The following is a 15,939-nucleotide window of genomic DNA, read 5'->3' on the forward strand; positions in this document are numbered from 1 at the left end:
GGTGTTGGATTTGTAGTGGCAAAATGGATTAATGGTCATTTTGTAACCAATTGTCATTAAATACACGTATTGTACTTTAAGTCACTAATATGGGCCCCATGTGTTCCTTTAATTTTGTATAAAAAAATATAGAAAATACATTTTTGCTATATTTTGTTGCTTCAAGTTTTCTAACAAAGTTTGTCAATGAGGAACAGAAAATTATGCGAAATTGTTGAAAGATTACACGACACTTTGACAATTAGGTGACGAGTGATGCTACACATACAATGGTTGTATATGGGCTCCACATACAATATCATTGTATGTATGCCACATCAAAAGGAAGGAAAAAAATAAGAGGGAAAAAAGGTGGGCTCCAAAATGCAAACCAATTAGAGGCTGCCAACAATGGTTGTATGTGGGCCACCCACATACAACCATTGTATGTGTAGCCTTTTCCATTAGGTGACATTAGAGAGTTTTTTTTGACATTAGAGATTTTAAGAGGATTAATGTACACAAAAAGGATAATTATTTTTTGTGCAAAAAATGACAAAAAGAGAGTTAATATATTTAGTGAATTGCGGCTATTTCTCTCAAATTATGCTTTTATCATAACATAAAAATAAGTTGACATAAAGGTTAATAAATTATACGGAGTACAAATTATGTTGTCTAATGACAAATTTTATTTAGATTGCATTGTTTAAAGGTAAGGAGTACAACACAATGAATGAATAAATAAAAATTTATAATTTAATTGTATGATATATTAGTGCTATTGAAAATTAGTTTCATCATGCTGAAATAGAAAGGGTAAGAAGTTGGAAGAAGCGGTAAAAAAAAAAAAGGAGAAAAGTAGTTGAATTAGATATGATAATGCTGACCTAATCTACAATTATCTACTGCCCATTGGTATCTCTTACCTAAATCACACCCAAATTGGTTCATTCCAACTTGAAATTATCTACAAAGTATATAACTGAAATCGCTCAGGTTAATCTGATCCTAATAAGAGCTAATCTGACTATTAGCCGTTTTAAATTTCTTAGTCTTAACCAAGACACATTTAACATACTCTATAAGTTTGATTTGTACTTTTGTGAACTATTTTGAACTTGACAATATTGTCATTTTATCCATCTTTCAATTCCCATCCCTTAATACCACCCCCTATTAGGTACTTTATTATTTTCATGGAAATTCAGCTTTTTATTCTCAATCCCATTCCCTCCTCACAATCTCATTCCCATCAAAACAAACACAGAATTTTATGATAAATGGCATTAAATTCCCATTCCCATCTTCTATTCCCACTAACCAATTCAACTAGTCTCAATTGACCTATAAGTAATTAGAGTTTATAAGCTTGCTTTACATGTTTAGCCTTGAAATTTTATTTAAGTTAAACAAAATGACTCGAATCTATTAGATTATTTTATTTAAAACTTCAGTTATAAATTGAAAATAACCTTTATTAAATTTATTTTTTCTAAACTTATCTATAATCTCCGTTTTAGAAATTTATAACGATTGACATTTTCACTCTTTATTTTATATCAAATCGTTACAAACAATATGAAGCGGAGGTAGTCGATACAATAAACGGAAAAAGTTAACCAAGACCCAAAAATGTAGCCAATAATAAATAGACATCCACCAGACCAGCACACCTGTATTATTATTACACTCCAAAGATCCATGTCTAGAAATACCATAAATAAACGAAGGAAAGAGAAAAGAGGCGGGAATAAAAACGGCAAAGCAATCGGAAAAGCAAACGTGTCATTGAAAGCAATCACAAAAGGGGACCCACTTTGGGTGCGTGTCACCTTCAATATATCAAATACCACCATCACCATTACCAAACTATTAAACCGCGAAACTCTCTGCCACAAATTCATACCTCTTTTAAACCCTAACCTTTTTTCTTTTTTGTTTTCTATCTTTTCAATTTTTCCTAACTAATTTTATTTTATTAGTTTTTTGATTTTTTCAAAATTTTGAAATTTTCGGCCGAAAAGAAAAATTAAATTTGGGGATTCTTTGAATTTTCTACAATCTACTTTAACTCCACTTTCTTTTTGCATTTCTTTCTCTCTCTCCTCTAATTCCAGGTAATTTTTTTTTTTTAATTTTGAAATTATAATCAATATTTCATTTCCATAATTTCTGAAATTGAATGCTATAGTTTATTTAATTAATTTTTTTAATTTTTTTTTTAATTTTTTGTTGGAAGATTGTCAATGGAGAACTCGAAAATTTGTTGAAGTTTAAAGAATGGAGTTAGGGAGGAATTCCAGCTTGTCTGGCCCACTTGACTTTGCTCGTCCTTGTAAGTTTCAATTATTCCTTTTTATTTTTTTTCTCAATCCCCAATTTTGGATTTTTTTGCACTTTTTAGTAATTATTATCATGCATATTTCAAATTCTAAATTATGTGTTTTTTGATTAATTGCCTTTTTTTTTTTTTAATTTTGCAATGATTATGTAATGTGTAATTTCAATGATGTGTTGTATACTTGTATGACTGTTTGAGAGGATGTATGATTAGCTAATTAAGTGGGTACAAGTCTTTAAGAGGAGGTAGAATTCGAGACTTGGGATCAAATTCCGTCTACATCATTTTTCTTGGGTGGTCTGAAATTATGGGATGTTTGGAAAAAGGTTGTCATCTATACTTTACAAGTTTACAGTATTGAGATACATTTTCATGTGTCTTGTCAAAAATTTACAGTATGTACCGACCGGAGTAGCATTGTAGGTAGATTATGTGTTCTGTTAAGAATCACTGTCACTGTGTTAGTGAATTTTTGTAGTATGAAAGACTGTTAATTTCTCTGTTGATGGTCTTTCCATTAATGATCATAGATCACTTGTATCAAGCTCGGGTTTGGGGGTGTAATCTTGTTTTATACGAGGATTAACATATTTAGTATACTGTAGGAGAGCACGAGCGAATAAGGGTACTTGATAGATATACATTTGCAAAGATGTAGAATTGAGAGCTTACATTGATGCTTAAGTAATACGAAGTAACTAATGAGTATAGCGTTGTATCTATGAACTTTTTGTTTTCTATAAGTATTAGCATAAGTAGTACTCCGTATGCAGTAGAGGGGACCGAGTTACTGAAGACTGAAGTCGCTTGAAAGGTTTTCACATGGCTGTGATACATAGAATTAAAAGCTTACATTGACACTCAAGGATAGCCTTGTAGCTATTAGCTTGTTCTCGATCATGTTTTTGGAACTCAATATTTTTGCGTTCCCTAATTTATATCCAACCTGTCCTTAGAGAAGAGCATTTTATCTGACAAACCAAAGTGATATTATAGCTTGAATTTTTTTATTTAAAGATATGAAACTATGTAATAGAGGTTTACTAAGTGTTATATAATGTTTGCAGGTTTTGAAGGCTCAACAAGTCGTGAAAGAAAAGAGCGGAAATCAGATGTTGAGATATCAGAAGATGAGAAGAAGAAGAAGATGGGAGGTTTTAAAAAGAGAGCAATTAACGCATCCAGTAAAATAAGGCGTTCACTCAGCAAGAAAAAAGGCAAGAGGAAGGTTGAAGGACTTCCTTCTGTTTCTATAAAGGATGTACGAGATGTTAAGGAAGTGCAGGCTGTGCAAGCATTTCGACAAGCACTGGCTTTGGATGAGTTACTACCTGCAAGACATGATAATTATTACACCTTGCTGAGGTAATCTGTTCTTTTAGTTGGTGAACGATAGGCTATACCACTGTCTTCTATTATGGCTTTTCTGTTCCCTATAAAAGTTCTGTGCTGTGTTCTAATGACTGCAGTTAAGTTTCTTCTGTATTGTTGTATTGTGAATGAGTTGCTTAGACAAATTGCTTATTGTTGGCTAACTGTTGATGATTGCCTGAAACCTTTGGATATTTTGTTTAGCAGCTATAATTTGGTATCTATTTAATTAAATGGAATGTTTATATATCTTCTGAATGATATATTTGTTTCTTGAAAATTCATCCTTGCAGGTTTTTGAAGGCAAGAAAGTTTGACATTGAGAAGGCAAAGCAAATGTGGGTTGATATGCTCAAGTGGAGAAAAGAATTTGGTGCCGACACTATCCTTGAGGTCAGAGTTTAAATTATTGACATTGATCTGAGTAGTTGCACAGCGACCCAGCCTTCTGCAGTTCTGCTTCCTCAATAGTTTGGCAGAATGGATTACTCTTCTGTTATTTGGTCAATCCTTTTAAAAAAATGACTTCTTGTTTGCTTTCTGTCAGGATTTTGAGTACCATGAGTTGGACGAGGTCTTAAAGTATTATCCCCAGGGATTTCATGGTGTTGACAAAGATGGGCGACCTGTCTATCTTTACCTACTGGGAAAGGTTGATACAGAGAAGCTTATGCAAGTAACTACAATGGAACGATACCTCAAATATCATGCTCAAGATTTTGAAAGGTGCTTTGCACTGAAATATCCAGCTTGCTCCATTGCTGCTAAAAGGCATATAGATTCAAATACAACTATTCTTGATGTTCAAGGCGTGGTATGTTGCCTATTTCACTTGTTATCTGTTCAATTATCAGTGGGCATAATGCACAGGTCTTTTGTCTTGAGAGGTGCATAAAAAGAGTTCCAATTATTTTTTAAACTTATCATCAGGGCTATAAAAACCTAACAAAACCTGCTCGTGAACTGATAATGCGGCTACAAAAAATTGATAACGACAACTATCCTGAGGTATGTTGAGTAGCTACAAACTGTTTTGTTGAATTCAATGATAATGATTTTAATGTATCTGATTACCGCCTACCTGTGTTGTTTCTTATGTTTGTTGCGGATATATCTGCAGACTCTTTACCGAATGTATATCATTAATGCTGGCAATGGCTTTAAATTGGTCTGGAATGTAATCAAGCCTTTTCTTGATCCTCATACGACATCCAAAATTCATGTAAATATTAGAGTGCTTAAATATGCTTATCAACCAATATCTATTAGTTAATCACCTTTAAGTTATATGAAAATTTTGATTTTCATATCCTTGTCAGGTCCTTGGCCCCAAATATCAGAGCAAACTGTTTGAGATCATTGACAAAAGGTAATCTCACTGGATACCCATGTTGGTTGTCATTTTGTATGATCAACCTTCTACTGAATATTACCTATTTAGGTTTACTTATTGTTTAAATTGATTGCCTCATACAGCCAATTGCCTGAATTTCTTGGCGGTACATGCAATTGTGCAGATCAAGGAGGTTGTGTAAGGTCTGACAAGGGACCATGGAAAGATCCTGAAATCTTAAAGGTTGTTTAAAATGAGCATTCGCGTTCAAATTCTATGACTGTATTTTCAAATTTCCAATGTTTTAAGTTTTTGACTTGTTGAATTCTGATTGATTAACTGCAGTTGATTCAATCTGGCGAAGCCGAAGTAGCTATATCAAACAGTGAAGGCAGGGTTATTGCTTACAACAAGATGGTATGTTAAATTTCTCGAATAAAATTCTGTGGATACATAAAAATTTGTTACCGTTTTGTTTGCATATTATTTGTTTGTCCTGATGTTACTTATGTATTTATGTATTTTTGCTTGACCACCAGATTAAAAATCATGACACATCAACAGCAGAGTCTGGATCCGAAGTTGAAGAAATTTCTTCTTCTAGAGCACCTAGGGCTTCTTTGGAGTTAAAATTGATGCCAGTGGATGAAGAAGTAAGCCCTCATGTACCCAACATCTGATAGACTTGACTTCCATTAAATTAAGTTAATATTTTGCACTAGTGTTTTTATTGGAAATTTATATACTTAGGCACTTTCAACCTGGGTTTCTTAAAACTCGACCTTATCTCCTCCCATTACTATTTCCTCGTCAGTTTTGCCTAGGTAGAGGCTGTAGGCTGATTCTTGATACTGCACAAGATATATCTCTAAACATTAAGAGCTTCCTATTCATAAAGAATGATATTTAAATTTTAAAGCTGCATAGCTAGTCATAAGAAAATTCTGATTGTCTTGGACATGCAATTGGTAGTATACTTTCAAAATTTTGGCCTAAACAGAATAATTTAGCCCTTGTTATTCCTTTTTTTTTTTGGAGAGAGAGAGGGGGGGGGGGGGGGGGTTGAGATTTTTCACTTGATAAAGTTCCATGTAATTTGAAGATAAGAGGGCAAAGGAGGAGATCCTGACAGGAAATGATATTTTGCAGGCTCGGATAGCTAAAAATATTGGGGAGGTTTTGGAGGGGGGAAGGGGGGATTTTCACTTGATAAAGTTTTATGTATTTTGAAGATAGAGGACAAAGGTGGAGATCCTGACGGGAAATGATATTTTGCAGGCTCGGATAGCCAGAAATAGTGGCTCTTCTGGTGGCATTCCTGATAATGATGAAAATGTTCCTGTAATTGTGAAGCACTTGGATTCAGAATCTGTAGGAGTTGTCTCCATTGATCAGTCTAATCCATCCACAGGTTAGCATACCTTTCCTAAAGTGTAAGAGTGTACTATTTCATCCAAAATGATATATTTATGGACTATGGTCGCATGTTTGTTATTGCGTACTAATAGCTGGGCTGCATTCTTTTCTCTAATTCTTTTTATGTTGTGCTTCCTTTTTTGCTTCTGGAAGAACTAGTTGAACTTGGACTAGATTTTATTGTTTGCTTGTGAGAAAATTGTCTAATTTGATTTTTCAGCATGTCTAGTGTAATTTATTGCAGAGACAATATCTCAACAATCTGCAGATGTAGAGCAAAGTCATTTCCGAATTTTCGCTGCAGTCGTAGCCTTCTTTGTGACCTTATTTGCTTTCTTCCGGTCAGCAACGATGAAAATTTCTCGAGAAGTTCCCATGGTTATTTTGAATTTTGCCCGCAACCTTCATGATATCCTTGGACCAGATTTTAAAGAAAATTTGCAACAACCGTCAGTGAATCCAGACATGACAGAGACAGAATTTCGCTTAGTTACACTCAGAAAGCTCAGTGATCTTGAAGAGAATGTAAAAACATTACAGACAAAGCCAACGCAAATGCCTTCTGAGAAAGAGGAGTTGCTAAATGCTGCAATATATCGTGTGGATGCTCTGGAAGCAGAGTTGATTGCAACCAAAAAGGTAAATTTGTTACAATTATTAGTTTGTAATGAACTGTTTTCTGATGTTAAATGAATAGAAAAAACTCGAAGGACAGCTCTTCTTGTGTCCTGCTACAGGAAAATTAAATAAGTCTGAAGTGTTTGTGGGTCATTTATATCGTTGTTTGATGAACAGGCATTACATGAAGCTTTGATGAGGCAGGAAGATTTGCTCGCATTCTTTGACGCACAAGAATCTGCCAGATTTCGGGTATATAGTCATGAAAAACCTTGTTCCTTAAGTTATTGATGTGAATGCAGACTTTCCCTAGATGTTTGTTGTTTAAGTTTATCATTGCTTACATGTATTATTCAATCTGCAGAGGAGAAGGTTCTGCTGGTGAAGAATGGGTTGCTGCTTACAGGGATAAACTTGCCGTATTCTTTGGGTCTCTTTCTCGGCATTGTGTATTGGGGTAGAGTTTTTAATTAACAGAGGATCCTCCTGTATTTTCTGTACAGTATAGGGTTTCATATTTTTCTCCTGAGGTTAATATTTATTAAAAGAAATGAGAGAAAAGTTAGTACTTGTATGCGTTTTCTTTGTCTACTGTTGACATTTCTTTTGATTGCCTATCTGAATCAAGTGATTCATAGGTGCAAACGATGTCTACTGACGTTTCTTACAGCATCTCTAATTTCCCATTTCAATAAACAAAACTAAGCGAGGCCAATCGTCGTTGTGCCTTAAAAGTTGGATTATTCACCATCACCACAATAAAATGCTAACCAAGACATTGTATTTAAAACCATGACTAAGGGCCTATTCTCTTACGTTGAAATTCAATTCAGTTCAGCTCAGCTCCTAATTTCCTCTCTTATAAAATATTCAGTTCAGCTCAGTTCAGCTCAGCTGAGTTCAGTCAATGAGAACATGTCTTAAATAGATTCCTGAATCCTAAGTGATGGTGGAAGAAAAAAAAAAATTTGATATTAGGTAATGTTCCTTGTGCTTCGCAGAAGCTTAGAGTTAGTAATATATAATATATGCACATTTTCTTTTGGTAACATTTGACGATTATAATCAGATTTTTCATGTTACAGGGTAAAAAATTAACACTGAGTGCAACTAAAACTATGTGGCAATAGAAAACAAGCGCTCATACACATCATTTTAGTTTCGTTCCTTTTCTTCTCATCTTTTTAGTGTTCCTTTGAAGCGCCAACACGACGGGCGCTCTGGAATTTCCTCAGCTTATACGATATATACAGGATCAGCTTCTCCGGTGAATGTTACTGTATCTGTTGATGGGTTCAGGACTATAGAAGTTATCCCTTTTAAAGGTGGATTATTTTCGTCACTTTCAGCCTGCACTTTGAGCAGTGAAGATCCACTGATACTATAGTTTTCTGCATCAAAACAAAACAAGTCAGATTAGCTAATAACTATACTGAACTAGTGCACACATCATAATACGCTTAAAAAATAGTACAATTATTATGTAAAATTATTTTTAATCTGTTAACATCAGCGTAAAAACAACAGCATCAATCTGCAGAAAAACTGTAAAATAAATTTAGCTTCTTAAGAAATGAAGAAAATAAGTTGTAGGGAGGGAACGCGAGTGGTACTAAGATTGTAGATACAAATACAGAATTAACATACAGATTCTGCTGCACACTATATCAGGTTAAATTGAAGCATATAATGCAAAAATATAAAATGAAAAAGATCAAACCTTGGACATAATTCTGTAAGAATTAGATACACAAATGGAGAATAAACTTCCTTGTCAATGAAGTTGGCAAGGAACATATACTAGAGTACCCATTTATATATTCATGTTCACTACTCTTTTCTGATTTTTTTCAAACTCAGACGCAAGCAAGAATAAGTTTGTGGAATTCTATCTACAGAATATATCTTGACAGTTCAGGGAACAATTGTCCTGTATAAATTATGGTCATGACGATTCTAAATGCTATATGTCACTTATAAGCATTTAAACACCAAATATGGAACCTGATGAGGCTAACCGTGGCATAGTGTTCCATCCCAGTGATGCCCGAGAGTTCATCATGAGCCGAGCAAAGCTACAATCGGTTATGAAATTTAACGTCCAAACTGCAAATATGAAATTAAACATTACTCCAACAGAAGAATCACCAAGCAGCTAGTAACAGACACCCACTCACTCACATATATGAGTTGATTTTAGTTCTCTAATCAAACTATGACCTATAATTCATCATTAAGTTCGTTCCTCCGACCCTCATGGCCACAGATCATTCAATTTACAAGGGGAAACTCTCTTAATTCCATTTTACCCTACAGTTCAAGCACTGTGAATGAATTGGGAGGCACTGTCCTAGCACTACATATCAAGAATAACCTCAGTGTAGGCGTGTAGCAATATCAAGAAAACATATACAATAAGGTTAACAGAGAAAGCATAAGAAACAAAAACAATGAAATAATCACAAACTTATAACTCCTGTTGCATGAATCATAAAACACTTGACAGCTACATTCCTTGATCCGGATCGCTTAATTAACATCGACAAATGATCGCTAAAATCGCATACTCAGGAAAGGCAGAAATTCATAGTTGAGGTAATACAAAAAAGTTCATCTATCTACCACAATAAGACATTAAGAATTACATATTGACACATTGTACATACCAAAATGTTACATATTACAGATGAAAATTATACACGAGGACACTAAGAGCATCAAATATTGGAATCTAAACTATGGACAGTTGGACACGAGCAGTCGAGCATGCCTAAGATAACAATGTATTCTTAAAGAGTTAACTAGGTTACAGCAGCTTTAAGGACAATTTGTCAGGTTATGTCGATTTTAATGGAACTGTGCAATCCTCAACAATCTATACCAAGCAAAACCTTTTAAGAAGTTTTTTCAATCTCAATATCCAGTTTCATACCCCTCAATGGTTCCCCCATTTGCAGCACCACGCTCTACTTTGACCATCTTCTTGTAACTCTTGACTATCTTCTGATCCAGCTCATAGTAGTATTCCATATTATTCAAGGGTTTCATATCAAGGTCGATAAAAAATGCCTGCAATAGTGCACGGAACATAAGACCATCAAAGAGTAAAAGAATGAAAAGAAGTATTATGAGAAACTAGCATAAATAAGCATATGTAAGCCCAACACATTCTTGATACCATAAGATCACCAATAGGCATCCGATTTACCAATCACAAAGTATATGTCAAGCGCACTTTAAAAGGATCCTAGAACATCAAAAATTTACAAAATTCTTGAGTGAAAATGGGGGGGGGGGGGGGGTGTTATATAGCCAACTAATCTATCAATATTATCATCCGTGTTCAACACCTTCATTTAAACCCAGCTAATTGCTGAAACTCTCTATTGAATACAGGTATACAGTCATGGTCTTTTTCTGTGATAATAACATAATACAACTGAAGCGAACTTTAAAATAGACCAGGATAGATCTTTACCTTGACATCAAACCTTTGCTTTGTTGCATCCAGGTATATTGTTCTATAGTGTGATTCTTGATCATCATCTTCCCTTGGACGGAAACTAATCATTAAACTACAGTCCTTGGCTGTTGCAGCTATCAAGTAGTCCCTTACAATCTTCAGACTTTCATCTACAGGGATTGAATGCAGAGAGCTATACTTTCCTAATTGCCTGTCTTCACCGGAATCTTTACATATCTTGCAAGGCTGGGAAACAATATCATAATAAGCATGAATTGCCCCTTCCACATCAAATTTGTCAAGCTTTTGGACTTCAAGTAGCCTGTCTAATACACCGGATTTAAGTATTGCCTCTCCTACAAGATTCACAAAATTCCTTTTATGCAAACCATTTTCTCCATGCAAGAAAGATTTAAGATTATCTTCAAATGCTTCAACCTTAACAGAATCTGTCCCTTGGTCACCACCCCCCATGCCCCCATATATTAGGGAGCTATTTAGAAAAACCCGCAGATTATTCTGTGGATTTGCAAAGAGAGCCTTAAATGCTTTATGTATTCGCTCCCTTGATCCAGAGAATAAATCCAATGGGTCATATTCGCTCAATTGCTGTATCTGAAAAATAAACAGAGCCATGTATCACTATCAGGAATACCAAATGATCAGCATCAAAGTCATCTCAGGTAAAAAGTAATGGCATTTATCTATTGGGACATTATGCAAAAATATTACTATTTGATTACATTTCCTTGAATAAAATCATGCAAAGAGAATTAATGATGGTTACCTTTTGTTGTTGCAATTTAAGGACTTGGTGCATTTTAAAACGAGATACATTCTTCTTGATGACATTTTCATCAGCTATAAAGCTCGAAGATGGAAGAAATCCCCACTTGGGCTGTTCATGGGAGACAATAGAGTTTTTATGAGATAATAAGATCAGATTTTTACTAATTTGGGTCAGTTAATTGAGAATGAAATCTATTTTATCAGTCATTAAAACGAGTACTGTCATATGAAATTTAAACCACCTTAATTTCCACGGACAGGCATGGTTTTCCTTTAGATGTGCCTACAAGAAAACCAAACAGAATGATCAAAAAGGTAATTCGAAGCAAGCAATGAGTAGTCACTTTTTTTATCAAAAAATAATACTAAATAAAAAGCTAAGAAAAAAAAAAACAACAAAACACAAACATATTAAGCACAATGTCTGCTCTATGACAAGAACGAGCAAACTTACAAAGACAGAAGTCAGTGAAGAAAAAAAATCAAAGTTTTCAAACTATTCCGAATTGGAAGAAGCAATCAGAAGGAATTATAACATCTAAAACCCTAGCAAGCTATAACACACTGTTTTCATAATCAATTTCAATAACTCATTCTCAAATTTATTTGACAAATTACTTGGATAAAATGATGTTATGATAAATATAAACTCATGTTTTCTGAAAGTGATGACAAAATTCATCATATCCCTTCCTCTATCAAACAAGTAGCAACATGATATAGACTAAGGCTACATATATCATTGCATTCATCAATATAACACCAGACAGGAATACAATTGTATCTAAAGTGAAACTCAGATATGAGATACTTTTCTACTATTCTACCCTTGCTACATAAGGAAACTCAGGTTGGTGAAAATATCAAAAAGAAATGGAGAAGCGAAAAAATAAAGAAATTTATATTGTTTCCTAGTGCTACTCACCTTGGGGGAATACTGAATGATCTGACATTAGCAGCACAGAATCAGCACCGCAATCCACACTGGCAGCACTAACTCTCCAACCAGGGCGCTGGGAGTGAACATTTCTTTCAACCAATTCCAGAAATTCCCTTGATACAAGAATCTTTACCTGCAAATTTGCAAAAACCAAGATTTTGTCAGCGCTTCTATTTCTACAATTTCCTGAGTCTTAAAATGAGCAGATCACAATACTGTCCAAAGAGTAATACTAGTTGTACAAATTTGATGCACATTTCTACAAGGTTTCCACAAAACCTTAACATCAAGATATTTTTCATGGCTGACTAAGTGTTGTGGTGAAGGATGATGGTGGATTAAAAGCATGATAATGATACAGAGAAAATTATATAATCACATCCTCTACAGCCGATTTGAATATTACTTAATAAAAAAAAAAAAATTTAAATAAAAAAAAAAAAAAAAAAAAAAAAAAAAAAAAAAACGAGGATAGAAAAAATGGCCTCAACTCCTCAAGTTTAAGCAGTCTTTGCATAACCATAAACCTTAGCTAAATTGAGGTATTAACTGACTATACAACAAACTTAAGCCTTTTTTTTTTTTTTTTTTTTTTTTTTCTCATGTAGACTTTAGAGTCTAAACACACCACCACAGAATTTCCATGCATAAGAAATCGACATAATACTCTTCATGACAACATTAGTGATGGCCTTTTAATATAGCCATTTCACCAACTTGAGTTTTTTACCCAACAAACAGGACATAGACAAACTGAAATTACACATGCACCAAATACACTAGCAATAGACAATAGTCACAAGTCAACATACCCCAGGATCAACAAACTCTGATCCTAACAGTGGAATCATCACACATTGCACATACATCTGCTCAGCAACCTCCTTGTTTGGGGATGTAACAATATCTGCTACATCTTTCCATAAGCTGCATTCATGCTCGGATAAAACCGAGCGTTCGGTCTCTTTTATTGACCCATTCCTCGGGACCTTTGGCACCCGTATTATTTTCCCACTCTACACAAGGGGGGAAACTGATCAGCAACTGGAAGTAATTCACATACAGTCCAACAAGAATGCACATTAGCAATAATGCTCAACAACAGCCAACAGCCAACAGCCATCCAATGATCTGTTTTGTTCACATTATTTCCACTTTTGGAAAAAGTAAATTCTTACAAGGGTTAAACAAATTAGTAAGTTTAGATAAGACAATTCAGGAAATATAAGTTCAAATCAGTTCAATTCAGTTAAGTTCGGGAAAATAAGGACTATCAAAGTTCATTTACAACCAATAAAAGTTCTAATAAGTTCAGTCATGTTCAGATAAATTCAAATATATAAAAACCCAAGTGAATTGAACACACACTAAGCCTAAATGGACACAACATTAAGATTTTTGTTCTATAAAGCATCAAATTATCAGCTACAAATCAGATAAAGCCTATTGAAGTTAGGCAAGATGGATTAACTTAAAAACTACTGTAATACAATTCTAATTTGAGCAGTATATCAATTTTGAAGAGAATAAAGAACAGAATTTAACAAGACATAGAAAAAAACAGTAAAAAGTGAAATTCAGTTCAGATGAAGCTTAAAATTAGAAAGTGAATCAGACATAAAGATAATAAGCCATTAAAATAACATGCAATACATTAAAAGTGCAGGAATCAAAAAAGTTCATAAAAAAAACATACAAAGGTAGGGGATGATCCAGAGTATGCAAGAACTAAATTAATTGCTCCTTCCCCTCTGTAACACCAATCACCTGCATCTTTTTTCTCCAAAACTACCTTCATTCTGCAATTTAAATAATAATAAAAAAAATCAAAATTGAATCTTTACAAATTCACAAAGACTAAATTCAAGGCTTTATACCAAATTATATAAAATTTCAGAAATGGAAATCAATAATTGGTCCAAAATTCCACAAAGTAGAGTACCCTTTTAGAAAAATTATTGAATTAAACTAAAATAAAATAGAGAGAAAAAAATTTATCTAAAAAAAATATTCTTATAGTATTAAAAAATACGCAAATGAAGAAAAAAGTACATGTGAACTGGAAATTAAGATTCTGTCTTAGCAAATAATAATACAGTAGAACATGAGGTGTGATTCTCAAGAAATTCAGCATCTTTTGTAGAATATAAATGTTGGAATTAGGAATTAAGATGAAAGTGCAAAAAAAAAACAAATAAATAATTATCATCTGAATCTACATTTCAATTAAATAGTCAAAATTGAAAGGGACTAGAAAGTTAAATGAGTGACTACATTATTGACTGTTCAAGGTGATTGAAGATCTAAGTATGGCAAATGAGTGTCTGAAATTTGAAGTGATTCGCCGGAAAAAATGGCGGAATTTCGACCGGAGAAATGGGGTTTTCCGGTTGATTGGATTTGGTTCGTGAGATTTTTCCTTTGATTACTTTTCTGATGTAAATGTTTTTGTTTGATGTTGGTTTTGGGGTATTTGAACTGCTATTCTGCCTAACCTCACCCACCACCACTTTAGCCTCGTGGAGGCTCCAAGGGACAGTTGGTGCAACAATTTTGTGGGCTGGCCGACATCAGGAGAAGATAAAAATGGCCGGACTCGGCCTGAGTCCGATCGCGGGGCAGCCCGGACTTTGTCCAAAATAAAATCGGCCCGTGAATCAGTCGTGTCCAAACCCGTTATTTCAAGTAAAAGTTAGCATGATTTTCAAGCAGAGTGGTTAACACACGCGATGTGCTTGCTATAGCTGGCATATTCGATTAGCTATTTCAGTTTGAGGTTATGTCATAAATTGTTGGTAACATTAATGAGTGAAAATATGTAAACAAATTTTTTTAGAGTATAAATGTGCGCACACTATTCTTTTGAGTTTAAAAAAAGAGCATTTTAGAGGATATAAGGGTGTGTGTTCAATTCACCTGATTTTCACTTATCTGAATTAGGGGCTTGTTCACATTTACTTAATTTCAGTTCAGTTCAGTTCAGTTCAGTTCAACTCTAATCAGTTCAGCTCTCAATTTCCATCTCTCATAAAATGTTCATTTCAACTGAGTTCGGTTTAGTTTAGTTCAGTTCAACTTCAATCAGTTCAGTTCAGCTTCAATCAATTCAGTTCAGTTCAATTCAGCTCAGTTCAGTAAATGTAAACATGGCCTAACTTATCTAAAATTGACTTAATTTATCCGAACTTATTCAAACTAATTTTAGTTGTAATTTGAATTTGGGTAACCCTAATCAGAACTTAACTTATCTAAACTTATTTTTTCTAAACTTAACTTATCTGAACTTATATTAACTTATCTGAACTTATTAGACTTGAATAAGTGAAAGTAAGGTGAACATAATAGATAGAGCTGTCAATTCGGGTAAATGGGTCGGGTTTGGGTCGGGTAAGAGTGGGTTCGTCAATTCAGATTAATTCCATAACCTATGTGGGTCGGGTTTGGGTTGGGTCATGCTTGAGTCAGGTCACGTCGGGTCATATTTCTTATCGGGTTTTGGTCGGGTTTATGTCGGATTAATAACAGGTCGGGTTACATTCGGGTCAGGTGAACAATAGGTCGGGTTTAATTCGGGTTTTCACGGGTTAAAACGGGTTAAGGTAATTCTCGGGATTGAGTCGGGTTCGTTCGGTTCAAGTCAATAATTTGCGGGTTAGAATCAGGTTGGGTCATTCTTGGGTTTAAGT

General features: G+C 34.3%; 2 protein-coding genes across 7 annotated transcripts; one reads left to right on the top strand and one right to left on the bottom strand.

Annotated features, from left to right (window-relative positions):
* Positions 1–1,684: 1,684 nt before the first annotated feature.
* LOC145639401 (phosphatidylinositol/phosphatidylcholine transfer protein SFH8-like) lies at positions 1,685–7,635 on the top strand. Of its 2 annotated transcripts, XM_081690634.1 has the most exons (15): positions 1,685–2,099; positions 2,222–2,317; positions 3,391–3,688; positions 3,988–4,087; positions 4,242–4,508; positions 4,625–4,702; positions 4,815–4,916; positions 5,014–5,063; positions 5,171–5,270; positions 5,373–5,444; positions 5,567–5,680; positions 6,306–6,438; positions 6,688–7,082; positions 7,239–7,313; positions 7,426–7,635. In XM_081690634.1, exons 2-15 carry the CDS (start codon positions 2,263–2,265, stop codon positions 7,444–7,446), a joined length of 1,860 nt encoding a protein of 619 aa, XP_081546760.1. In that variant the 5' UTR covers positions 1,685–2,099; positions 2,222–2,262; the 3' UTR covers positions 7,447–7,635. The 2 variants fall into 2 exon arrangements, with proteins under 2 accessions (XP_081546760.1, XP_081546761.1); XM_081690635.1 differs by lacking the exons at positions 7,239–7,313; positions 7,426–7,635 and having other exon boundaries at positions 6,664–6,778.
* Positions 7,636–8,117: 482 nt separating this feature from the next.
* On the bottom strand, positions 8,118–14,876 carry LOC145639402 (inositol-pentakisphosphate 2-kinase-like). 5 transcript variants are annotated; one of them, XR_014114879.1, is made up of 10 exons: positions 14,528–14,876; positions 13,950–14,052; positions 13,066–13,269; positions 12,239–12,386; positions 11,556–11,596; positions 11,312–11,422; positions 10,540–11,139; positions 9,994–10,130; positions 9,080–9,167; positions 8,118–8,452 (listed from the first exon to the last, which is right to left on the bottom strand). XR_014114879.1 is itself a non-coding variant. In XM_081690636.1 (9 exons), exons 2-9 carry the CDS (start codon positions 14,049–14,051, stop codon positions 9,137–9,139), a joined length of 1,374 nt encoding a protein of 457 aa, XP_081546762.1. In that variant the 5' UTR covers position 14,052; positions 14,528–14,876; the 3' UTR covers positions 9,012–9,136. The 5 variants fall into 5 exon arrangements, 3 of the variants coding, with proteins under 3 accessions (XP_081546762.1, XP_081546764.1, XP_081546765.1); XR_014114878.1 differs by having other exon boundaries at positions 9,066–9,167; XM_081690636.1 differs by lacking the exon at positions 8,118–8,452 and having other exon boundaries at positions 9,012–9,167.
* Positions 14,877–15,939: the final 1,063 nt, after the last annotated feature.

Source organism: Chenopodium album, chromosome 7 (assembly GCF_948465745.1).
Source record: "Chenopodium album chromosome 7, dcCheAlbu1.1, whole genome shotgun sequence".
Taxonomy (NCBI): Eukaryota; Viridiplantae; Streptophyta; class Magnoliopsida; order Caryophyllales; family Amaranthaceae; genus Chenopodium; species Chenopodium album.

Excerpts from the sequence above, each read along its gene's own strand:
- LOC145639401 (XM_081690634.1), top strand. The coding sequence starts at position 2,263 with ATGGAGTTAGGGAGGAATTCCAGCTTGTCTGGCCCACTTGACTTTGCT. Across the intron at positions 2,318-3,390 it reads ACTTGACTTTGCTCGTCCTT|GTTTTGAAGGCTCAACAAGT; the intron begins GTAAGTTTCAAT and ends TAATGTTTGCAG. Across the intron at positions 5,681-6,305 it reads TGATGCCAGTGGATGAAGAA|GCTCGGATAGCCAGAAATAG; the intron begins GTAAGCCCTCAT and ends GATATTTTGCAG.
- LOC145639402 (XM_081690636.1), bottom strand. The coding sequence starts at position 14,051 with ATGAAGGTAGTTTTGGAGAAAAAAGATGCAGGTGATTGGTGTTACAGA. Across the intron at positions 12,387-13,065 it reads CAGAGTTTGTTGATCCTGGG|GTAAAGATTCTTGTATCAAG; the intron begins GTATGTTGACTT and ends GCAAATTTGCAG. Across the intron at positions 11,597-12,238 it reads TCATTCAGTATTCCCCCAAG|GCACATCTAAAGGAAAACCA; the intron begins GTGAGTAGCACT and ends GTTTTCTTGTAG.